Source organism: Raphanus sativus, chromosome 2 (assembly GCF_000801105.2).
Source record: "Raphanus sativus cultivar WK10039 chromosome 2, ASM80110v3, whole genome shotgun sequence".
In the NCBI taxonomy this organism is placed as follows: domain Eukaryota; kingdom Viridiplantae; phylum Streptophyta; class Magnoliopsida; order Brassicales; family Brassicaceae; genus Raphanus; species Raphanus sativus.
Window position 1 is genome coordinate 31296615 of NC_079512.1, and position 27254 is coordinate 31323868.

The 27254-nt window shown below is 32.3% G+C and overlaps 3 protein-coding genes, 1 long non-coding RNA gene and 1 other non-coding gene across 5 annotated transcripts; 1 reads left to right on the forward strand and 4 right to left on the reverse strand.

Moving 5' to 3' along the window:
- Positions 1–1203: 1203 nt before the first annotated feature.
- LOC108839652 (uncharacterized) lies at positions 1204–2420 on the reverse strand. The gene is made up of 3 exons (XR_008938243.1): positions 2026–2420; positions 1604–1850; positions 1204–1543 (listed from the first exon to the last, which is right to left on the reverse strand). It is a non-coding gene; the product is annotated as an uncharacterized LOC108839652 (long non-coding RNA).
- A 5391-nt stretch (positions 2421–7811) lies between these two features.
- Positions 7812–8532, reverse strand: LOC108839648 (uncharacterized). Its single transcript, XM_018612403.2, has one exon. It carries the CDS (start codon positions 8442–8444, stop codon positions 7941–7943), a length of 504 nt encoding a protein of 167 aa, XP_018467905.2. The 5' UTR covers positions 8445–8532; the 3' UTR covers positions 7812–7940.
- Positions 8533–17492: 8960 nt separating this feature from the next.
- On the reverse strand, positions 17493–18892 carry LOC108839650 (uncharacterized). The gene is made up of 3 exons (XR_001947700.2): positions 18075–18892; positions 17777–17908; positions 17493–17692 (listed from the first exon to the last, which is right to left on the reverse strand). It is a non-coding gene; the product is annotated as an uncharacterized LOC108839650 (transcript).
- Positions 18893–18898: 6 nt separating this feature from the next.
- Positions 18899–22621, forward strand: LOC108839642 (protein NUCLEAR FUSION DEFECTIVE 4). The gene is made up of 3 exons (XM_018612397.2): positions 18899–19342; positions 20986–21920; positions 22049–22621. Exons 1-3 carry the CDS (start codon positions 19034–19036, stop codon positions 22518–22520), a joined length of 1716 nt encoding a protein of 571 aa, XP_018467899.1. The 5' UTR covers positions 18899–19033; the 3' UTR covers positions 22521–22621.
- A 637-nt stretch (positions 22622–23258) lies between these two features.
- Positions 23259–24856, reverse strand: LOC108839643 (uncharacterized). The gene has a single exon (XM_018612398.2). The coding sequence runs from the start codon at positions 24831–24833 to the stop codon at positions 23283–23285; it is 1551 nt and encodes a 516-aa protein (XP_018467900.2). The 5' UTR covers positions 24834–24856; the 3' UTR covers positions 23259–23282.
- Between the last annotated feature and the right edge of the window lie 2398 nt (positions 24857–27254).

Here is a 27254-nt window from a genome sequence, read left to right on the forward strand (position 1 = left end):
TTTTTTGAATTTGACATTGATTTAATGGAGAAGTTAATGAAGTATATTAAATTCAAATTTAATTTTGGAAATCACATTAATCTAAGTGGAAAAGACAAAACATTAAAATAGGAAGTATCATTCAATTGTGTATTTAATTTAAATATAATTTTGGAAAACACATTAATCTAAGTGGAAAAGACATCATTAAAATATGAAGTATTATTTAATGTCAGTGGCATATCATTGTAATTAAAGTGAAAACTAATGAGTATTTTATATGGGTACTTCTCTTTTAATAATATATATCTTATTAAAGTAGAAGTACTTTAAGCTTTTGTTTGGTAATAGAGATAGGAGTCTTTAAAAAAATTAATTTTGTTTGGTAATAAAGATAGTAGAGAATTTATATTTTCCTTATTTAAATGATAAATTTAAGTATTTAATGTCTTTTCCTAAATTAAATAATAGATTTCTTTAATAGAATGAATCTTAACCAAAATAAATTTCCTTATAGATTTTTTGTTAACATTATATTTTTCAATATTTATTAATAAAAATAATAAAATAAAAATCACACATCAAAATCAATTTATATATCATATAAATAAAATATAAAATATTTATTTATAAATTGTTAGTATAACACTTTTATAATATAAGTCCAATTATTTATAAATATTAGATTTTTATATGATAAATTGTGATATAATAGACGATTAAAATCACATAATATAATTATTTAAAGTAATAAATAAAAATTTTGTTTTAAAATGTTATACTAACAATTATGTAATACATATTAATTTACATATATATAGATATTATCATTAGAACCAAGAAAAAAATAAAGTGAAAGCAAATATTTATACGGCCACGGGTCAAACTATAAAAATAAAAAACAATGGCGTAAGAATTTTTTTTAACAAATTTATTTTAATTTCAAATATGTTTATATATTTTATTTATGTATAAATTATTTTATTTTTTATTAATAATGCTAAGATTTTGGAATTGGAAAAATTATGATCAATCTCTATATTATTTTAATTAGGAATTTAAAATTTATATCAAAATACTTTTTTAAATTTTTAATTTTTATTATAACTACAAATGTTAATTTTCAATCTAAATTTATGTTTAAATATTACAAATATATCATTTATAAATAAAAAATTAAAAACATAAAATAAATATTCGCCCGGTTGGGCGGGTCAAGATCTAGTAGATATTATGGCTTTACGAGGGTTGCCATTAATTTAGAAGACTAAACTACAGTAGTATAGATTTTAAAAAATCGGCGACAAATGTCGAAAAAAGATACTCAAAAAGGATTCAATTTTTTTCCCAAAAACAGAGTCCGGTGACTTGTATTTGCTCAAATGGTCAATAGTACTAATGAACTTAATTAATCAAACGAATTACCGTTTTATAAGTAATTTTAATTGGCGGGACGATCGAGTCATATGATTGAAGAATGAGCGCCTGGATGATACGTGGCGGTGGATGGAGTGATGGAAACACGTGATTGGCGGTGGGATTCTTCTTGCATGTGTCCCAACAGCTGTTGTTGAGCAAGTCTTTAGTTAAAAGTTAAAACTTAAAAGTAACTGTTTATACATACTAAAATTCGACATGGCCTGGATTCATTATATTTGCGTTCGTGTTTAGTTTCACCTCCACGCTCATAGCCGGCGCGTGTGTCCATTTCTACCCCCCGATCACTGGAGTTAGGCGGTATATAACGACGGGGAACGAACGAAGCTGAGAAGCGCCAACATTACAAATTTACTAATCACGACATAACTTCTACAGTGACACGGTTCAAAAAAAATTTCTTCAATTTTACAGTATGTCTTTCGGCCAGTAACCTTAAAACAAAACAAAAAAAACAAAATGATGAGGTAAATAGAAAAATAAGAATGAAGTATTTAAATCAACTCGAAAATTTGATGATGATGAAAAACTGCGATGGACATGAAAACTGACAAATTATACTTGTTTGTGTTTACCAAAACTAGATAAGAATGAAGTATAAGTGTTTACCTAAACTAGATTACCGATCTCTATCTTGTGCTCTTCTGATATGTTTTTGTAAAAGCTCTTTGCTAAGTCGTTTTGAGATCTTTGCCTCCTAGCAGCTTCTACAAATTCAGATTCACTCGTTATGATTCTCTAACACAGATTTCATGCAAAAGTTGCTCCAAAAAGTATGCAATAATAAGAAACAAGAAATCTTGAAAGGTATGTGCTGTCAACTAGTGACTAGCAAGTGGTTGGCATGTAGGCATATCAACAACAAAATTTAGTGTATAATAATCTTTTATGCGATATTGCTAATGTGTTTCAATCCAACATTTTTCAGAATACAAACTTCATGAGTTTCTTTTTCTTTTGGATAACATAAGCTACAAGCGTATAACATAATAGTGCAATGATATATACATATATGAACCACTTGATAATATTTATTTCCCAAATTCTTGGTGAAAGAGATATATAGTCACAGAGAACCTGTTCACAACCTCTGCTAGTTTGTGATTGTCAATTTTTCATAAAAGAATGCTATTTTATATAACATTTATTATCCGCTTATAGTTTGTTATAACCAATCGATGAAGAGAAGAATTTAAATACGTCACATTAAAGTTAAGATTGACAATGAGATGGAAAAGTTTATCCAACCAATCTAATTGGTCTTTATCTAGTTGATCACTAGGGCTCATTTCAAGATAAGTCTACAATCCGTGTAGCTAGTGGGCTCCAAAATTGAAATATCAACCACTGTCGTATGATCACATCAACGAAGCAAGTGGTAATGAAAAGATAATTGTGAATTAACATTTTGGGGATATCGGATCTCGTATGAATACTGGAGTAACTAATCTTTGTAGCACAGTTAAACCAAATTGTGTTTTGTTATCCAGATGATTGTATTCGGCTGATCATTTCACTATTGATTAGTTGAATATTTATAAGACGTATATACTCCCTCATTTGACGTAACTTTGTTTGTTGGATTACATAATCATTTTGTCTTTAGATCCACTGACCATAAAATGATTTGCAGTCCTAAGTATTGATATTGTAATCGGTCCGATGAATAGTGTCTCACCCCTGTCCATATATATTTATATATGAGTACATATTACAAAAATACTCCATCATCAATATTCATCTTGAAATCAATTTTCTTTCTCGCATTTATAAAGTTGGGTGTTTTAGCTGAGATATGTTGTCGAGGAGAATATCATGTTTTGGAGAATCACATAATGATAAATTAGTCTTGTTCATGCTTAGATAATGATGTTCTTTTTCTTCTTCTGAAACACAGATAATGATGTTCTTAATTATAGGGTTTAATTCAGATAAGTGATGTTCTCATAGTTAATTTACTAGTTATTTTGGTCCAACCTGCATGATTATGTGGTTTTTATATACAATGCTAGCTGCTAGCCGATATTGATCGTGCGCATAATGACCATTGTTATAAATCCAATATATGGAGCGTCATAGTTTGACAATAATAAAAAATGATGTATTGTATCATCTTTTTGAAGTTTACATTGCTTGCATCATTTTTTTTTGTTTGCATCATCTTTTTACATATTGGTAATGTGTTACAAACTTGCCACAACTTGTAGCTAGGTAGTTTAAATATCATAAAGTAAATGTAAATTTATGATTTGCTTAACAAACTGCTATATTATTATAGAATGGTAAAATTAAGTTGGAAGATATATAATCTCGTTTGTCAAAAAAAAGATATATAATCTCATTATCTAGAGCTCGCGCGAACCTTATTTAAGAGGAATTTTTTTTGACAATAATAATACAATAGTTTCCTGAACTGAGAAAAAAAAACTATGGATTAAAAAAAAAAGTCTGGAGTTTTCTCGTAAACATAGCATTAATATGACCAAGAACATGTTCGCATTTAAGAAAACATTAACTGGCCAGCTACGTACCAATATTAAATCGTTACACTATTAATTTAATGAACTTTTAACAAACCAATTAGACAGGTTTTGTTAATTGATTGGTCTATTATACAGGGAAATTTGTTTTTGAGTAGAATTGCTCCATGCTCAACAGCTATTGGTCGTTATATATCTACCTCTCATGAATGGATGATTATCCAATTACTGGTTCCCATCAGAAAATAATACAATCCATTACCTATTGTCTGTAAGAAAACTCTCCATTCAAGATATAAAGGGAGTAGCTAATATGTTTTAGGAAAAAAAATTGTTTCTTAAATATTCATATTATACATTTCAATGTATATAATAATATCTAAGTAAATTTCAAAGACATTAATAGTGTTTACTAAATTTTGATTGGCTAAAAATAGTTAAATACAAAAATAATGTATTTATTATCAAAAAATTACATATTTTTTTAATAAGTGGAAACTTTAGAATATACTCCTTCCGTTTCGAAGTAATATATATTCTAGAGTTTTCACACTTATTAAGAAAAAACGTAAATTTTTAATAAATACAATATTTTCGTGTTTAGCTATTTTCTATGATTTTTAACCAAATAAAAATCCAGTAAACACAATTAATATCTTTAAAATTTACAATTTGCCATTATTATATACATTGAAAATGTAAAATATGGATCTTTTAGAAACAAAAATTTTTTTAAAAAAATATGGATCATTTTGAAATGGAGGGAGTATATTATTTTGCAATGGGGAGAATTATACATTTATAAAGATGTGGAAGTTTTTTTTGTAAATCAAAAACATAAGGGCTAACTGGAAAAAAAACTTACATGAGGACAAAAGAATAGTTCATCGTTATTTCAAAGATATATGCAACTTGCAACACTGTATCTGTGAATATTATAGGAACATTCCATGTGGTCTGTTTCCAAGAAACATCAACTAAAATTATTATGTAGAGCCAGTAAAGCTAATCACATGATTATTACATATTCAACCAAAAATATATATATACACTTTATGATCCAACGATTACACGAGTTTGATTATTTTCTCCCCATTTGGCCATTTATTCGACTAGATCGGCTTAACTCATCATGGAAGGCTTTTTTTTTTAATTATTGTGTAAGATTTTGGTGTACCAAATTAAGATTCTAGGCAACTAAAAAAAGTTGTTTAGAAAATTGGACTTTTTTATTTTGTTGGCCAAAACTATATAACGTTATAAATCACAGAATTAGTTCAAACTTCATGTTGAATATGGGCTGCAGAGCTAGGTTTAATGGGTGTATATACAATTCCGGTTGAGACCAATTGGGCTCTAGGATTTACCTACTTTTTGAGTTTCTTATCATGCACAACTTTTTCTTTTGTCTAACAACTATATTACTTCAAATAGTCTTACATATTGCTAAAAAAGTTTCGAGCAGAAAGAAAAGCTGCTGTGACTAGTCCATAAGCAGCTATATTACAAAGCCGAGAAACATACATAAACGAGATAGAAGACAGGAACTACTCAACATGGCATGGAGGATTCCAGCTTGAAGAGAAATCACAGATTTGTTTCCTATGATTAACTTGATTAGACTTTTTGAATCTGATAAACAGACTACGTCAAACACCTTGTTCAATGGCAGTTTTTTTTTTTTTGAACTTTTGTTCAATGGCAGCTTGCAATCTAGCTTTAAGTGCCTTTGCTTCCGAAACGAGAACAGAGACCACAACATCACACGACAATGAGCCTTGGAGTACAGTAGATCCCGACGGGTCATAACAGATCCACCCCAAACCTCCTGCACCAGATGCACCATTCCAAGCAGCATCCGAATAACAAAGAAAAGAGTTTTGAGGTACCTGAGTTTGAGTAACCTTAGCGGAGCAGTCTTTAGACGAAACCAAATTGTGCTTTATATTAGCCTTCGAGTCTTGTCACTCTTTGGCATTTTTCACTCCTTTTAGAAACACCTCAGTTTCACTGACCGATGTTCAATTCAGGAACAGAGAAGAAGAAATTGCTAGTATACTATAGCTGTGGTCGATCCAGTGTCTTAAAATTGCTAACATTTGAGGGTGAAATCACAAAAGTAGCCGTATAATTAACACTATGGCCAAAACTTATCATCATTTGTATCCAGTATCGCCCCTGAGTGGAAGCGGTAGAAGCATTGGCGACTTAACATGATCGTATATAGTTCTAGAAGTAAGATACCGGCCATGTGTTTCAGTTCTTAATTGTAACCCATTACCACTTCAGTTGTTTTTAAAAACATTTTAGAACAAGATATATTCGTGTGTTTAGGAAACCTTACTGAAATAGAAAATAACTCATAGAGCTTATAATGCAAAAGACTAAAGAAAGAGAGAAGCTTTGTTTGTCTTCAAAAACTAAATCAAACATTTGATTTCATAAAATATCTAATGGAGGCTGCTTCTATGAGCAGCAAAGTTAACCAATAGATTACACACATTTATATATGAAATCTATCTTGCTATAACCCTATATACAATGAGCTAATGGGTTTGAATTACTTCTTGGGCTTGACTCTCTAATAGTTTTTTGGTGTGAATTATCAATTACCACTTCAGTTTCTCCACATGATCATATAGAGTTCTAGAAGTAACATATAAGAACATGTAATTCGTATTGAATGTGACAGGTAAGAGTCAACATAAGTTACCATATACAACGGTGCAGAAACATTTATAACTTGTGTAGAGGACCATATATAAGTGTCTGTAGTGTGGTCCTCGCGAAATTTAGTAATATAATTACAACGTTATGCATGTGATTCTGCATGCATGGACAGTTGTGCTGCTGTTAATTCATACGTACAACATAAATAAATACACACTCAGTGTACAACAGAAGCAACTAGACTTTTTCTGTTTCTCTCAGTATACAACAGTAACAACTAACAAGTAACAACTAACAACAATACTACTCCAAAACAAACTCCGGAACTTGATTTTAAGCTAGGAATATACTAGGGGACTAAGTTCAAAAAATATATATTCTAGGGCCGGACTATTATGGTTATTGGTGGGATTGGGACAAGTCACTTATAAACCCAAGGGACCTCCCATTTCTTCCCTTATATAAGGAATGTTTTCCCTTTCTTCCCTCTTCTTTCCTCTGTTTTGTGGTCCCCCCCTCTCTTAAGGGATCTCTTAAGGGATACTGATAATGTTACTCTTAATAGTTCCAATCGTATTTCAGAATTCCATGTATTTCAGTATTTGTCAATGTGGGTGGGGTCAATATAATTTATGAAAACTAGTTTAGTGTAATGTATGATGAAAAAATACGTACTGTCATTTTTTTGACTCCAGATATGCTAATTTCACATCTTAATTATTTATATGAAATCTTAAACTAGAGCAAAACGACTTTCTCTTACGGAGACAAACTCTATGCTAATTTCACATCTTAATTATTTATATGAAATCTTTTTTTTTTTGAACTTAAACTAGAGCAAAACGACTTTCTCTTACCTAGACAATCTCTATGTCATACATTGGTCAAGGGTTTATCATTACTAATTTAAAAAAAAAACATGTACAAAACACAAACACAAACATGGTCGCTGTTGAATATTCCGAAATCTTTTTTTTTGAAACTTAAACATTCCGAAATCTTCAAAATTTAAATATATGTACAAAAACAAATGTGATGACTTTTGAATATTCCGAAATATTCAAAATTTAACATATGTACAAAAACAAACATGGTGTGTTAACATTCCGAACTATTCGTATTTATTGCCTAGCTCATACGTATCTAGTTAATTAGCTGCAGCTAGTTTATTCGATATTGTAATATTTGAAGTGTATTTTTTATAATAGTACGCGTACGCATGTCGAAACACAACACTACAAGGAATAAAACAACATTTGTTACATAAATTGACGTTTTTCATTACACATATCAAGACTTTTCAACACATTACAACACAGCGAAGTTACTAATTTTAATACAACTTTTTCCACCCCGTAGACTTGATGATATTAGTTAATTATTGAAAGGTAAAACCGGAACAGAAAAATATGGATCGACTACAACCATAGTGCTACTCCCAACACAAGTATCACAAGAAAACTCATTGTAAAACGCTCTTGCCTTCCTTAATATATAGCTTATGGAACATTTCATGTACCAAAACAAGCTTAATTGAGCAACTTCACGTCTCAAATCTCCATATTCTGTTGTGATTACCGACTTACCGTCTTTGCGGTTGAGGTTGCACAGCTTCGCATGTTCTTGTTGACTCGTCTGCTCTTCTTTAACTGGCTGATCTTCCGTAAACAATACTGAATTAGCTAGAGGGGATAAGTTTTTAAGGTCATTATGATAAATTTCAGTAAGCGTTTTGCCAGGACAAGCATTGTTGAACATGTTATCGGTTATGGATTTTGATGGTCGGGGCTTGTTTTTGTTGCATTTACGAGGTTTTAGGGTTGTAATTGAGATTTTGGAGCGGTGGACTTGAGCGATGATGATGAATTTAGTAGCCATGAGAGTGTTTTTTTTCTTGATAAGTATGAGGCTGTTGAGTGTGCTTGCCAATGGTATGAAGTGATTGGTGTTGAATTGCTCTTTCGGTCCTTTATTAAGATATTTATATGCACACGTCTATACATACACATCATTCATGTATGGTATGTATATGTGTTAAACGTTTGGTGTAAATATTCTTTTTTCTAAACATTAAACCAAAAACCGTGATTTGTTGATGGGCATATCTTAAAAGGATAGAATCATGGTAAATAAAAAAATGATTGGTTTTGGTCTAAGCGTACAATGTTAATAAAGTGGCAATTTTGAGCTTTCGCAATCTTTGGTTGTGTATTACCTAACAATTTAAGAGGCAGAAACCTATAAAGAATACTAAAGTCCACAAATTGTGAAATATAAAATACGATAACTAGTTAACTACTTATATATAATATGATCATTACTAGTTCGAAATACGAACAGTAATTGGAGATTCTTGGACTACTCTCACATTTGGTTAATTACGTCTGGATTTTGATATGGTTCGAGTTCTAATAAAACATCATCTAAACTTTATACAATTTTAATTTTCTATTGTTTTCTTCTTTTCATTTTGCTTATCTAATTCAAAAATGTACATTTTAGAGTTAACACTTAACATAAAACGAGGAGTGAATCTTTGTTTCTTCATTTTCGACTCAAAAGTTAAGTCGAGTGTTTTCAGACTAAAGATTCAGTTTCCACGTCCGTACTGTACGGACGGGGTTTGATGTGTGATTTTACATTTCTACATGCTATATTACGCATATATGTTGAATCATGCATACATATGTGCATATTCTATTTAGACGGTAGATCATGTGGTCTATATTGCTGGATCTCAATAGGTGAAAAGGGGGACCATGAAAGCTGGATGAAAATGAAATGTACTTTCCATTGACAAATGACTTTACCTCTTCCATTTCACAAATTCTTTTTTACTATAAATGAATTTAATTATAGAATATATAGAATAATTCAATTCACACGTTATAACAGAAGAACCTAGAATCTATGGAACTTCGATACGGATATAGAAAGTATGGTCCATACCCACGTGCAAATTGTTTGGTATCTGTATGTTTCCTTTGTTCCTTTCACTAAAAAGGCCGGTGATCTTACGCATTGTTATGTTTCACAGATCCCAGCGTTTCGGGTAATCGACTCTCTCAAATTACCCCAAACTCGGATAAATTTTTTCAGTCGTCAAGACTCAAGTGTGTACAAATTACGTAACATCCGACCCATTGCGAGACTCCGTCTGATATTAACATTCCATAGCCGATTATTAACTCCTAAACTTTTAAAATAGTCGCTCATAATACAATTTCTTGGATAATGGCAAAACAACTTTAGTGACTGTGAGTACTATATATATATATATATATATATTTTTTTTTTTTTTCATGTATCCAATGCTCACTAACTTTCATATCATCTTTGTACACTGATTATATGAGTGGTTAAGTGAGTCTATTAGCTAAACTCAGACGCTTAAAAATGTATCAAGTAAAACTCGATCTAAACTCTCAATTAAGTAGAAGGAAGTGTTAAAAGTATCATGATTCCGTATCGTATTGTTTTTACATTTTCTCAAATCGATCTATGTTTAGGGTATTGATAAAGACAAAAGCATTAACAGTGGAGCAGAAATTTTTATTTCTTTTTTTAGAACACAATTCTTGTGTCTTTTCTACACTCTTTTATGTACATCTAAAATAGTAAATTTTCACCTCCGTGAAAGAAAAATAATGAATAAAAGTTGTGTATAAGATAAAAGAAACAAGAATGTTGTTGAATTAGTTTGATACCATTAGAAAGCGTTACCTTTAGAATAATCTCCATAGGCAAAAAATTATGTACATCTTGAGAAAACTTTCCGGTAACCATGGCCGGCAACGTATCTGGCTATAATTAGTTCTAAACTGCTCCGACGAAAACTGGCTTAGCTCTCTGAAGCACAAGGGGAAGAAAAACACAGAGAAATCAATACTTTCAGTCAAAACAGAGAGATTAAGGAAGACGAAATATAAGTGGAGTTTGAAGACGTGTTTACAATACTTTCAGTCAAACAGGAGATGTGAGGAAGTGACTTGCAGGAAGAGTTTAGGGAGATACAGAAGATCCGCCATTGATCAGTATCGAAGAATGAATGAAGCTGTCGTTGAGCCACGCCATGGGGGAGAGAGAGAGAGATTGTGCCGAAGGCGGAGGCGATTGGGCAAAACCCAGGGTTCAGGCTTGGGAGACGCGAACGAGATCGAGATAAATGGGCCTTCGAATGGAAGGCCCATTATAATAACATGTATATGATGTACCGAGTAAATGGGCTTAAATCTGGGAATTATAGCTCACAATGAATGAAATTTGTGTTCTTTTCCGTTTCAATCCTCCTACATGTGATTTGGGCTTTCACTCGGTTGTTGTTTTACTTTTCTGTAAATAAATGCAAATCATTGTTCATACAATTAGAATTCCATATCGACCTAATGTGATTGTGATGGAACCGTAGTTAGGATAATTTTTTTTTATGGATTTCTCAAATTTTTGAGAAACTCATATATTTTAATATTAATATATTTGTTTAGAGATTCAAGTTGTGAATTCTCCTTTGCCGATGCACTGACAATTCACACACTTGAGAAACTTTGTTTGAGAACCTGCAACAGATAAGAAAACATTGAATTTAAAATCACGTTGCTAAAAGCTTGTCAATAATTCGCCTTTGCCGATCACAAGTGTTCTACGGAAAACTATTTTACATGGATTTTTGAGAAAAGAAACTTTTCGTTTGACTTTAGAAATGTAACGGTGTGACATGACATGACATACCCCCACATTGTCGGTTTTAATCTAATCATGAAGAAAATAATGCTATCACCTTATGGAATGAACCTTTAGCATATGGTTCACGTGAAAACAAACTGACTCAGGGATCAGGCCAACTTGCAGTGTTGTCATTCGTACCTATGCGATGTATACTTTTTTGGTGTAAATGTTAAAATGCGATGCGATGTATACTTTATTAGACAACATGCTTTTGTCACAATGTTATCATACTGCCACTCGTTGTACTCTAATTAGTTCAATAATATCCATGGTTAAATTTTTTTTTTTGTATTCGACTGATGTTAGTTGTATATTTGCTCTTGTATATATGATAACTATGGAACATACTCGCGGTGAAAAGCTTTATTAGTAAGCTAGACGAAAATAATCGATCAACAACAAGAAAGCTGCAACTTCACAAGCTGCAATTCAACGTATATAAAAACTTCACATGCTGCATAGTTGTATTTTATTTTGTCGGCAAACTATTATATAATCTTATAAAGTTGTACAGTACAACAGTTCTATTTGTATAGGAGAAACAACATAATTTTGGAAATTATATCTTGCATGAATTTTTATTTGTGCCTTTTGATGAGCATTAAATTGTAACGAACTTATATTTTTTGGTAAAATAACGAACTTATATATTCAACGTATCTAGCATACATTAGCTTGATGTCTCCGATCTTGAAGTTTATGGGTGAATTTTGATGGCTACGAACATTTAAATGTAAAATTTCATTTTTCGTCTAAAATGAAGTAAACAAATATAGAATAAAAATACTTCAAGTTTATTCTATTTATTGTTTTATAATAGAATAAAAAAACTTATTTCATTTGTGAAGTAAACTTCGTTACGAAATAAAATATATATGAAGTTGGGTTGAATCACTTTTTATTCCATATTCTATTTTTTTCTAAGCGAAATTGGAAATATCCTAAACCTTGCATATAACATTTTTGAATCTTTTTTTTTTGAAAACAGGCTTTTAGAGTTTAATTAAAAATGTTTTTTTAAATGTGTTTAACACCTTTGAATCTTTTTTTTTTTGAGAAAATACCTTTGAATCTTCACAGTAAGGTTTTGGTTCTATCAATATTTAGGCTCTATAGTGGAGGTTGAACCCTTTATTGGACCGTATACGGTCCAACCAATTACAAATCTGTGCTTTCATGACACCCATCAATACAATTAAAACAGCAGACATTTTTCAGACATCCCCTTGATTTTTTAAACTATTTACAAGAGTGCCATTACCATTTAATTTTAATTAATAAGTTATAGAAATTAGTTATAACAACCAAATAAATAGCTGATATATAAAAATAAATTGCAGACCCCACCTTATTTATAATCGAAAATATATGGTAAGTTATAATATGTTAATTTTTTTGTATTTACTGTCCACCTCAGAATATATCAATTATTCTCAATATGTAATCCTAATTAAATGAATATTTGAGTACATATTTCTATAAGTATAATAATATTACTATAATAGTATACTTATTTGATATAATATTTACCAAACATTTAAAATAAATTTAATTTATTATTATATTCTTAGTAATAGTATTTTCCAAATTAAAAAAATAAAATCAACACCGGATTAATATTTATAAATATCTAAACAATTCCTATATCTTGGAGACATAAAAACTAAAACCAAATTAAAACCAAAATAAAAACCAAATGGATATCCAAATCAACAAAATAAAGTTTATATATTTTTAAAATGATAAAATTTAATTTTAAAATGATAAAATACTCTAAAACTACTATCTATAAACTGAACTACACGGAAAAAAAGATTTCCCTACTATTTTTATTCAAAAATTTTGAAATTATTTTTAATTTCTGCTAGGATAGAATCACCTGAATATTTTTTAGCCAAATATCTATTATATGATATAATATTTACCAAACATTTAAAATAAATTTAGTTTATTATTATGTTCTTAGTAATAGTATTTTCCAAATAAAAATAAAATAAAATCAACATCGGATTAATATTTATAATATCTAAACAAGTCCTATATCTTGGGGCAGAAAAACTACAACCAAATCAAAACCAAACTAAAAAACAAATGGATATCCAAATATTCAAAATACAGTCTGTATATTTTCAAAATATTTATTATATTTAATTTTAAAATGATAAAATATTCTAAAATACTATCTATAAACTGAACTACACAAAAACGGATTTCCCTACTATTTCTATCCAAAATATTTGAAATTATTTTTAATTTTATGCTAAAATAGAATCACCCGAATATTTTTTTTCCAAAGTATCTAAATTTATCCGACTTATCCATTATTTTTTTCTGAAATTTCAAAAAACATCATTTTACCCTAATTACTCTAAGTTATCCAAAAAAAAAAAGAACCGGGCCATAGTCGAATTGAACTCAAAATTTTAATGGTTTTCCAAACCAAACCGGAAACCAAATTAACCAAACCAAAATCAAATACAAATTCATAAATAACCGAACAATTCTTATATTTCTACCCAAAAGATGAATTTTCATACTATTTTTTATCCAAAATATTTAAAATTATTTTATTTTTCTGCTAGAATAGAATCACTCGATTACTCTTTAGCTAAAATATCTATATTTATCTGAATTATCCGTTATTTTTCCAAAAAATCGATCATTTTTACCCCAATTACTCTAAATTATCTAAAAACAAGAACCGGACCATAGTCGAATTGAACTCAAAATTTTAACGGGTTCTTAACATTGTTATTCGAACCAAACCGAAAACTAAGTTAACCAAACCAAAATCAAATTCAAATTCATAAATAACCGAACGATTCTTATATTTCTTGAATCAAGAAATGTAAATCAAACTGGAATGAATCTGAAAACAAAAAAATACAAATTAGAACCAAACCGAAAACCAAATGCGTACAAACATATTAGTAAGCAAATAAATAGGGTAATAAATATGTCAACAAAAATAATCCCGCGTTTTCTAAGCGCGGGTCAAAATATAGTCAATACAATTAAAACAGCAGCTTTTTTTGACATCTCCTTAGTTTTTGCGAAGTATTTACAAGAATACCACTCTCTTTTAATTTTAAATAAATAAATAGAGAAATTAGTTATAACTACCAAACATTAATCTGCTATTTCCTTAAATAAGTTATACATATATTTTTCATTCTATGATGTCATTGATAACACATCACTAAAAGAAAATACGTTACCTATATTTTCTCCCCTATATACTAACATATCTTATTACCATAATCTACTATCATTACCATTTAATAGAAACAGATTTTATGGTTTTCAAATATCGTAAAAGAAGTCAGAAACAAGAAGTCAAGTTGGCCGAACATTTAACTTACACCAACCCAACAATGTGTTAACTTTTTTTGTAAACCGTGTTAAAAGAAGTAAAAAAGACAAAAGCTAATAGAAACTAAATTAGTTGTACATTTATTTATATGAAAACACAATTCACTACGTACGACAAAGCCTATAAATACTAACATTTTGTACATAAACTAAATCACTAATTATTTTAGAAAAATAGATCTAAACGGGTTAAAAATTTTAAAAGGGATCAGTCAAAAAGAAAATGGATTTGAATAGGATGGATTTATCTATTATAACATTTGTGACAAAGTAACAAAGACATTTTTAAAAAAAAAGTTTATAGCGTAAAACATCCCGCACTTTAAAGTGCGGGTAAAAATCTAGTGATCCTTATAAAAACACAGCGAAATGTGTTTCCTTTGACTATAACTGTCTCGCCTGAGCTGTTTTTATATCGTTTCTTCTCTCTTTCTCATGTTACAATGAGTCTTATGAGCGGGATCTTGTCCGGATATCTAATATTAACGGGAGCCGCTTCAGACCACCTCTATAATTTCTCATATTCATTTCCCATGTTTTAAAGGGAAAAATTTATATATATTGTAGCTAGTGTATCTATCTTATTAAAACAGGAACATTACAACTTCTTCTAGGTGGATTTTTAAAGATGGACCTCATATATTTAAATTAAATGTCTCATTCTTTATATATAATACGTACCATAGTCTAACTTTGCATTGATGTATTTCCTTAAATACAATTCTTCTTTTTGTCCATATTCCATATATGATTTTTACATTTATTACATGTCGATTTAAATAAGATATATACTAAGAATACTAAAAAATATTAATCGTTCTATAATTACCCTATATAATTCATTTTAAATTGATCAGTATATTTTCATTGGCCATATTAATTTTATTAGTACGAATAATATTAGGTAAATAAGTCATAGACACATACATAAAGATATGACTATTCTTATAACTACGTTGGGCCTAATCTACTTTCTAAAACAAATAACACATAGCTTCCTATATTATATTGTATAGAATATAGTAATATTGTATAATATTATACTTATACAATAATACTAAAAACAAACCAAACTGAAATATAATATATATCGAAAATGCTTTGAACCATTACACACAAAATATATTAGACTTCAGAGATAAAATTCACTTTGATATTACGTAATAATTATTTTAAAAATTAAATTTCGTAATGTAAAAAAACATAAGTTTTATATAAAATTTTGCGTTACAATAAAAAGACACAACTCGCGCTTGCAAAATGTTATTTTTACATATGAAAGACAGTTTTGATATTGTTCTTTAAACACAAAATTGAATTATACAAACTCGATACTACATAAAACTAAACAATATAGAATACATTTTAAAAATAAAACCCGTGCGGGTGTGCATATGTTTATATAATATATAAATATATTATGTTACACATATTTTCATATAAATAATACCCCAATGTAAGTTTTGTATGATAAATGTTGAAAATACAAAATATATAGCACTATATATTTTAAATAATACAGAAAAAATCTACTTTACGTTATCATAAAATTTAAAAATCAAATTTAGTAATTAAACACATTGCTTATTTAAACACATTAGTACACATTGTTATTTATCAAAATTTTATATTAATACACATTGGCGATCATGTATAACATTTAGTAAAAACAAAAATAAAAAAATGACTCCCGCTCGGTCGAGCGGGTCATGATCTAGTTATTTTGTAAAGCAGAGATGCTCAACAATATCAGCTAGTGTGTTGTTGAATAGTTGCTCGCTTGGTCGACGATGAATCGGAGTCAGCTCCCAAAATCTCGCTGGATGAGCAAATGGTTGGCTTTTTCTCGTTTTTTTCATTATTTGTATATTTTACCATATAACATTTCCACATAAGTGAAAACTAAATAAAGACATCTAAGGAGACATTTAAAAAGATACAAATCATACAGTCAACATTTATTTGTTTATTTTAATATTAGTTTTGTCTTTGTTTTCTTATACTACATCACATATGTCATATCTTATTTATGGAGCAATGAATAAAATTATTTATTTCTCAATTTTTTTTTCTTTTTTGGAAATTTATTTTATCATCAATGTTCAGCAGTATGTCTATATACTATTGCCTACAGTTAATTATTTTGATGCTTTCTATATTTATGGGTCTTACTGGTAACATTTATTAAAGTGCATGTGTTAAACATTTGATATTATGAGTTGATACCACTATCCTTTATGACTTCTTAGTTTTTGTAAACCTATTTCACTACTGTTTATTTGCTCTTTTTCTCCTTATCATTTCTATCACCAACTGGATCCAATACAAAAATATCACACAGAAAAAGAAAAATATCAGTCAAATGTTAGTTTATAAAATTTGACTTGTCCACATTCATATTCACACTATTATATTTTTATTGAATTTATTTTTCCACATTCACGTTATTATTTAGTGTATATATATATACTATGTTATTAAATTACTATATTTACGTCAAAATAGTACTAAACGTTCATACTCTTTATCTTTATCTTACCGTTCGCCATCTTTAATCATCTCCGAAAGACACCGTTTGTCTTTAAAAACTTTTAAAAGCATGTCTTATTTTTAGAAAAATAAAAAGATCGCCACGTTGCAGAAGACTTGTATTTATTCTACTTTAAGAGCATCATTATCCCAAAGACCCATCTAGGAGTTCTTAATTTTTTTTTTAATACTTTTTAGTGGTAAATGTGAATTAGGAGACAGCACTGAGAGACCCTAATATTATTGTGCTCCAATGGGAGTCTCCTATTTAGGGGTTCTTAAAAAAATTAAACATTGATGTGATCAAATGTATCATCAATTGATTCATCTAAGGTGTTTTGAGAAGAAAATAAGACAACAAGAAAAAACCTAAAAAGTTTCACGGACATAAACCTAAAGAGTTTCACGTACAACAAGTATGTATCATCAATGGCACACGGACCTGCACTGCTTGTTGGCATGGTGAGGCAGTGACAAGTCTTGCTGCTCACAGACATAACCTAAAGAGTGAGAACACAAGAGTTGATGAGAATCAGTCTGTCAAAGAAAAAAGAACACAAGAGTTGATGAGAAGCAGAACGTACCTTCTTCCTGTTTCTGAACTGGATATAGCTGCACGGTTGCTGTTTCCTGCATTTGCTACCATTAGAGGTAGTACATCGCTCATATCCGTGTAGCCATCTCCACCAAAAACACCAACAGCAGTTTGCATTGTTCTACATATAAACCAAAACATTGATAAACAATGTTAACATCTTCAATATATTAGTGTAAGAGGAAGTCAATAGCACACTGGTACTAGTAACTCTAGTAAGTTCAACATCTACATAATAAACCCACATGAGATTAATATGAAAGATCGACAGATGTCTAAAAGGGTACCTCATGGAGACGAGATGACCAACTCGATCTTCCTGTGAAGTCCACTGGAACGAGGTGCTAAAAGAGGTGAATTCATGAAACGTATGAGACACTAGCAAACTGTGATATCTGTAACGAAACTACATGAAATTATAAAGTGATCGATATAAACAAAGACAGAGACATAAACTATCGCAAGAATGATTAACAAACAAAGACAGAGACATAACCGAGTTGAATCAGGAGACATAAAAAACACAAGAGACGCATGCAACACAACAAACAAATCAATATAAAAACGAATGATTCAGACACAAAAGGAAAAAAAACTTAGCTTTTTCTTTCGGTTTGATTTCGTCGAGGATAGTCACGGGCCGGAGAGAGAGGTGGAGTGAAACTTGATCTACGTGAGCGATCGTGGAGATCGAGAGGGAGGCGGAGTCGTCGAGGAGAGCGACGGAGACACGGATTCGTCGACGAGATCGAGAGAGAGAGAGAAGCGGAATCGTCGAGGAGAGCGAGGGAGACGCGGATTCGTCGACGAGAGAGAGGCGATGATTCCATCGATAGAGACTCCGGCTGATGCCGTCGACGAGAGGGAGATATCATCGTCGCCGAGAGGTCACCGTTTCGCTTTCGGGTTCGCCTTGAGAGAAAGAGAGAAGACGAGACGGTTGTGAGAGAGAGAGATGTTGAATGAATGACACGTGCCCCCTGAAACCCGTTTCTTGTGTGTCTTCATTAAGGGACGTATATTGCTTAATTAGCTAATTTTTATTTTTTTTTTAAACCAAAAAGACATAAATACGCGGATAGGAAACCGCGATAAAGATACTCTAATATTGCCAACAAGAAGAAATGATTTCTTAGTTTATTTGTGATAAATACACCGCCCAAACAGAAAGAGGTCACTCACACAAACACCTTGAGCTCTCTCTACCATACAAACAAAAGAAGCCAAAATCTCCAGCGGAGAGATTATGGCGGGACAGTCGCGAAAATGGATGATTCTGGTGGCGACGATTTGGATTCAGGCTTTCACCGGGACCAACTTCGATTTCTCGGCTTACTCTTCAGATTTGAAGTCGGTCTTGGAGATTTCGCAGGTGCAGCTTAACTACCTCGCCGTGGCTTCCGATCTTGGGAAGGTGTTCGGGTGGTCTTCGGGGCTTGCGCTGATGTACTTCCCGCTTTGGACGGTGCTCTTCGCGGCGGCGTCTATGGGATTCGTCGGTTATGGAGTACAGTGGCTCGTCATCACTAACTTCATCTCTTTGCCTTATATGATGGTAACCCACTCTTCTTTCTACTTTTCTTTTTGATGAGACTGCTTTTTATTCATTTTAAAATTATTTTATATCTTGCTGTTGTTGGCAACCACTACTTTATAATAATATAAAAAAGTTAGAAAGAAAATCATGATTCGGCATGATTCTTTACTATTTAGTCTTTCGTTTTTTTTTTTGACAAAATATTTAATCTTTCGTTATTCATAGAGAACTCGTGAAGAATGAAATAGAAAAGTTGAGATTTGTATAAACCAGAAACTATCTTCATTGTTGATAAATTAAATATTGGTTACTCAAAAAAAGAGAAGTTATATTATGAAACTGTGTGTTTTTTCTAAAAAAAAGTTCTTATCTACTACTCTCTTTTTTGAAACACTTCTTATCAATACTCTCTTTTATTGAGAAATACAAAATAAAAGTGCAGAGAATATAATATAGTCTACAAAAATTATCTTTTTTTTTTGAGAAAAGGCTTACAAAAATTATCTTCGTTGTTGTTTGTTGAGAAATTGGAATATAATATAGCCACTTCATAGTTAAATGTACAAGTGCATTTTAATATATACTGTAAATTACTATGAAATTTGATTATACAGTTTCAAAAAAAAAAGTTTGATTATATGATTTATTTTGTAAAATTATTAAATCTGATATGATAAAAGTTATCAAACTGCGATATTTTTTTCTGAAGTATAAGGCATTGTTCTCTCTCTCTAATCAGAAGTAGTTATGTGGAAAGTTTAGGGAATTTTATACTCCATCCATCTGTTTCTAAATGTAAGATGATTAAGATAATTTTTGATGTTTCAAAATATAAGATGTATTCAATAATTTATGTAATTTTTGACTTTATTAAAAACTGTGCAACCAATCATATATTGTAATATATTTTGTAATTGATTAGTTTAATTTTAAGTTATATTTCTATTGATATTTTCTAAAAAAAGTAACTTTCTTAATACTAGAGTTTTTACCCAAAAAATCTTAAATATTGAAATGGAAGGAGTATTTCTTTGACATGACTTTCTTGTTAGTTGCTATATATCTTAGTGTTATTCATATGTTCATACATATAATTTTGTCACAATTCACAAATGAGACTAAACCAAACCTTTTCGAGTCACAAACTGGGTGACAATTGATTGGTAGTTCATAATTGTTTCTTTTGTTTGTCGATTTATCTTATCTTTTTCCTTGGTAAATACATTTAACCTTTAGGAATTTCCATAAAACTTGCTGGTCCAACAAGTCTTCTCTTGGCATGTTCGGACGTGTTTCGTGGTTGATGGCTAATTGGGTATTTCGAAAATCTGCAACTATTTTATAATTTAAAATATGACGTCAAAAAAGGGAAATTTGTTTATGTATCCTTTATATAAAATTCTTATTGTCTATCATATATAGATATGCAAAAAAATGGCCACCGGATTTATTTATTAACTGTCATTTTCTGAGTAAGATGTTTGTGGTTGAGAAAAATCAACGAAGTAGATATACAAAAATTGAACGTGACGTGCTTAGTAGTTTAAAACTTTATGTTGTCTTTCACTTTATCAAATAAATTTTAGTAGTTATTTTGCATTTTTTTCTTATTTCTTGTCTCTGAAGAAACGTTGATTAAGTGTTGGCTTGCTTCTTTACAGGTGTTTCTCTGTTGCCTACTTGCTGGTCTAAGTATCTGTTGGTTCAATACAGTCTGTTTTGTGCTATGCATCAGCAACTTCCCTGCCAACCGAGCACTTGCTCTTTCCCTCACAGTAAGCTTCAACGGTGTAAGCGCTGCTTTGTACACTCTTGCTTACAACGCAATCAACCCAACCTCTCCAGAGCTGTACCTTCTCTTAAACGCTCTCATACCTCTCGTCGTTTCCTTCACTGCAATCATCCCGATCCTTCGCCAACCGCCTTTCGAGCCTCTTCCACCAGATGGAGTTCGCCGTGACTCTCTCATGTTTCTACTGCTCAACATTCTCGCCGCTCTAAACGGTGTTTACCTCCTTCTATTTGAGTCAAACTCCTCTGATATAACCTCTGCTCGTCTCCTCTTTGGTGGAGCAATCATTCTCTTGTTCCTCCCTTTATGTATCCCCGGTTTGGTCATCGCCCGTAACTGGTATGATCGCACCATCCACACGAGCTTCCGCCTAGAAGGTTCCGGTTTCATTCTTGTTGATCCTGATGAGCTTGAGTTGCATAAAGGGATGCTTGCACATGAAGCCAATAGAGAGAGCTACCAGTTGCTAAACGACGACGTTGTGCAAAACCTTGTTATTAAGACTACACCTCCAGAGGAAGGTGACACTGATGAGTCTTGTTGCAAGAAGCTTATCACAAGAGGCCAGCTTGAGATATTGGGAACTGAACATTCTTTGTCGCAGCTCTTACGCAGAGCTGACTTCTGGTTCTACTATATTGCGTATTTCTGCGGTGGAACTATCGGTCTTGTGTACAGCAACAACCTCGGACAGATTGCTCAGTCTTTAGGACAAAGCTCAAAGACCACAACTCTTGTCACACTTTATTCTTCTTTCTCATTCTTTGGAAGATTACTCTCTGCAACACCAGACTATATCCGAGCGTAAGTGCATTTGATTAGGCCTACTGAAATTTATTAATTTTCCGTATTTATTAATTTATCAAATATTAATTTACAGAGTCTATGGTTTGTTTGGTTTGGCGGGTTTTAATTTGGTTTAAGTTTTTCAGGAAGGTTTATTTTGCAAGAACCGGGTGGTTAGCTATCGCGCTTTTACCAACACCAATAGCTCTTTTCTTACTCGCATCATCAGGAACCGCGTCAGCATTACAAGCGGGAACAGCACTGATAGGTCTAAGCTCCGGGTTCATATTCGCAGCAGCGGTTTCCATCACATCAGAGCTTTTTGGACCGAACAGTGTTGGCGTTAACCACAACATCTTGATCACAAACATACCGATAGGATCGTTGATCTATGGATTCTTGGCTGCATTGGTCTATGACTCGCATGGTTTGACTGGGATCAGATCGATGAAAGATTCCGTCGTGTGTATGGGACGGGGTTGCTATTACTTGACCTTCGTGTGGTGGGGATGCTTGTCGGTTCTTGGACTTGCTTCGAGTCTTGTGTTGTATATTAGGACCAGAAGAGCTTATCAACGGTTTGAACAAGCTCGGATAAGTTCAAGCATTGATTCATAGATACTTGCCTCAGTCCCCAACGCTTGTGTATATCAGTAATTGTAGGACATACATTATACAGACGTATTAATGGATGGACTGTTATGGATTTTGGCTGATAATTTTGAACACTATTACAAATTATGAGAATTATGAAATCGACTGTTTATAATCGATAACTTTTAATTGTCGTACGAGGATTAACATTTGATACTTGCACTACAACATTAGTTTTATGTAAAACTACTTTTTGACGGTTCTATATTTGTACTATATTAGAGAGTTTACGCCAATGATTTACATTACTGATAAGAAATTGCATTTTAGATTTGAGCTTCAAACTTCTGGATATAAAGTACTATAATTAACCTTTAATCAAAGGCTTTTGGCTGATAAATTCAATAGCTATTTCTTTTACTCAATCTCGAGTTTATATAAAATAAATTAAAATTATTTTTCTCGAGAAAGCAATGTATTCAAATGAGCAATCTCGTGTAACCGTTAATTATGTAATTGGTTACATTATAAATACTCACTTTTTCATTACAGATAAATATATATTAAAATATTGATAAATCAAAGGCTTTTAGCCGATAAATTCAATAGCTATTTAAAAATGATTTTGCTCGAGAAAGCAATATATTTAAATGAGCAATCTCGTGTAGCCGTTAATTATGTAATTGGTTACATTATAAATACTCACTTGTTCATTACAGATAAATATATATATTAAATATTGATAAATCAAAGATACTCGAGTAATGAAAACTATACTTAACTAATTTAGGGGTAAATACAAAAGCTCTGATCCTTAATACAGAGGAAAAGCCTCTCATAAGCCAAAGCCATCTTACTCGCCGTAAACATCTCCGCCGCATACTCCTTACATTTACTCCCTCTCTCAGCCAACCTCTCCGCTCCTTCCGCCACCGCAACCTCCATAACCGCCGTCAAAGCCTCCACATTCGGCGCAAACATAAACCCAAACTCATCATTCACCACAATACTTCTCTTTATGCTCGCGTACCTCGACGCCATCACCGGTTTACCACTCAACATCGCTTCCATCAAAGTCAAATCAAGACCTTGTGGTCTAAGCGTTGGATTCACAAACAAATCGATCCCGTTGTAGAAACCCTTGAGCTCATTTGGGTTCAGAGATCCCAAAATAGTAACTTTCTCGCCTAAGTCCTTGTAACGTTGCTCCCATGGCCCTGATCCTGCTACCGCAAGGTGAACATTTGAATGTGTTTCGATTAGTTTTGCGAAAGCTTCGTAAAGAATAGGATGTCCCTTGTCTTTGACCAATCTCCCTGCGGCTCCTAAGACAATAGTCGATGAGTTTTCTTGTAACCCTAGTTTTGACCTAAACAGAGAACGTAGCCTCTTGTCTGATTTGAACCCATTTTCGTCGACTCCGTTGAGGATCACATGAACCCTTTTCTCCGGGATTTGGTAAACGTCTCTCAGCATTTCCCCGCAGCTATCGCTGATTGCGATGTGATGAGCGTAGTTGTGGAAGAATCTGATTTCATCTAGTATCTTGGGAAGGAAGGCACCGTATAGGCTTGCGTTGAAGCCTTGTGATCTTGGTTCGCCTGGTTTACGGATTAGGTCTTGGTAAATGCTCGATTGTAAGCTCTCTAATGCAATGCCGTGCCACGAGACGGCTAGGTTTGGAACCTCTCTGGCGATCCAGTGCGGTAAAGCCACGCTTTCCGTGTGGACCACGTCAAATGGTTCTTTTTTGTTTTCTTCTTGGTAAAGCTCCCATGCTTTGTTGTATCGCCATTTCCCTGGCTCAGCGTCGCCGTGAGAATGGATTGTAGGGTTTGTGGTTTTGTCGGAAGCTGGAGTGATTCTGTTGGTTTCAGGGGAAGGGTCTAAAGGAGAGGTGAAAACGTGGACATGGTGTCCACGGCGGGCTAAAGCGGTGTAGAGAGTGAAGGCATGGCGTTCCATACCGCCGGGATTGGGCCCGGTGGGCCATTTCCTGGAGAAAACCGCGAGTTTTAGGGTTTTGGGAGGAGGGTTGGTTAAGGAGAAAGCAAGGCGGTTCCATGCAAATTGGGCTGTTTGGAGATCGCCAGACCACGGTGGCTGGTTTGAGTCGGAGGAGGGGGAGACTGCGGCGGTTATGGAGGAGCAAGTAGAGGAGGTGCGGAGGAGGAAGAGAGCCGGTATGGTGAAGAGGACGGTGAAGAAAAGGAAAGTGCAAAGGCTGAAATGAGAGTTAGATTTCTTGAGTTTGGTTTGTGAAGCCATTGTTTGATCTGATGTTGTGTCCGTTTGTTCAACTAGATGATAGATAAAAGGCAAATTGTGATTCCTCATCTTTGACAAATCAATTACAAACTTACAATATAAGTAAAATGATAAAGTGGAAGTGATGGTCCAATAAAGTTAGATTCATTTTTATAACATTTTAATTTAGTGGTTTGGTAACGTCTAAATATGACCAAGAAAGAAACGTGGGCCTGGAGGCTTCAATCACCACTTTAGTTGTACATATGGGAAATGTTCATGTGACTTGTTGCGTGACATTTTTACACATAAACAATGTGAACACTCCTAATTATGATGCAAAGATTAAAATAATAATAGTATGGTATGTTGAGGAATTAAACATCTACCATACTATATAGGTCAATGGTCTAAAAACATTGTTAAGGTCCGAAGCAAAACTATTTAGTTAGTGTGTTTGGCCTCCACTTTTTGACTTTTTGATTGCGATATATTCATTTTTCTAATGCGGATTTGTTGGTATTTTACAACTCAAGCATTTGACTTTCTTAACTTTTAAGACTATACATTTCGTTGTATAGTATAAATCATGCATAGAATTAATGCATATGCGGTGGCAAATGAACTGATAATGCACTTGTATTGGAACTTTACTTCAAGGTTGATAGAATCTTATTAATTATTTTACATGCAAGAGATATTTTCGTAATAAGTTCACATTGGAACTTTACTTCAAGGCTCAATGAATCTTATCACAAGTCAAACTTTAGCTTTTACATTTTCAAGAATACTTCCCAAGAAAAAAAATCTGATTTGATATTGTTGTAGGGGTGAAACTCTTTTCCTGAGAAACATAACTCACAATAGAGATTCAGTTCTCCATTCTTGACATTTGCTTAAGATTAGCCATTTGAATATATATAATTTCTATACATTGTTTCTATAGTTCACTTGCAAAAGAGTTATCTTCTTTCCTTTGATCTTTTCTCGTTCTTATGGACAAAAATGACTTATTTTCTGATTTATAAAACAGTAAGTCTTAGAAGATGTGTAATGATTTGTTCTATTTAAACTGAAGATTGAAATTCCTTTCTTTTCTTAAAAAACTGATGTTTCTAAACTTCTTTGCCAATTTCTTCAGTGCACATAATCAATTGATGGAATATTTATGGATGTCTCTAGCTTGATAATTGATATAAGTCATACTGCATTTCAGAGGATGTATAGACTTAGATTGCTCAAGATCCACTGTCCAACTTCTGTAAATCATTACAAGGTTTGTCTACCTGAAGGCCTCCATTCTATGTCTGATGCATTATTTCTACAAGATTCACAACGTCCTAACACAAGGATAAAATGCGAGAATCTGTGTCCATAAACCTTCACTCTGCTATTCAAGAATCAAGGTTAGGTTTTACAAAAAAAAATAATCAAGGTTAGATGGATCTTAAATGCTTCTGAATTTAGATAATTTTCAACTAAGATAAGATACTCACGGTTCTTGTTTCAGCAGAGAAGCTGTAGAAGAATTCTTACCATCATTTGAATATCAATCAAACAACGGAATATCACAAGAAAGCTGGACATGGGCCACTGTTATTCTGCTCCCCTCATCCATTTTACACCCATTGGTGTTGATATTATATGTGCTGGTATCCTTGTTCTTTTGTAATGCTTACCTGGTGGATAACCTGAAGACATATGCTTGCTTGCTTCGGTGATGAGACTAGATCTTGGTGGAAACTCTTTCACTCAGATTCCAAAAAGCATTAAGGAGTTTCGTAAACTACATAGCCTTAGATTACGCCATTGCAGAAAAATCGAACCATTACCTGAACTTCCTAGAAATCTAGTAGTCTTGAACACCCATGGTTGCTTGTCTCTCAAATCACTTCCAACGAGTTTCGAGCAGTTCCCAAGGCACTTCACATTCAATAATTGGTTTAATCTGTCCCCAAAAATGGTTAAAAAATATATAGGAAAAGTTTTTGATAGTGTTGAAGGCACGTCCAAGGGAATTCTGCAGGTATCATCTCTATTCCTGCTTATGTCTCTTTATGCCTCTCTTTTTTGTCTATATTTCCCCACATACGTTTTTGGACTAAATTTTCGCATACACATATGATATTTTTAAGCTTCACTGGAACATGAACAAGAACAAGAACAAATCAACATTTCTGCATTTAGCATCTATATACCTGCCTCTGCAGGCCACCAATCCTAGGTTAATCTTCAAGCTGGTTCTTCTGTAAGGATACAACTAGCTCCTTGCATGTTAAATACTCAATCAGGCTTTGTTTTATCAGTAGTAGTTGAATTTTGGAATAGTTATAGCAACACTTATGGTTTTGCCATCAAGTGTATATGCAAGAAAACTATAACATTTCTCTCACCTGATGTGATTTTGGGCTGATTTATGTAGTTATGGACACGAAAAATGATGAGTCAGCAAATAAAGCTGACTATGGGAGATCCATGTACGTAAGAAAATCAAGCTTGAAGTTCAATAAT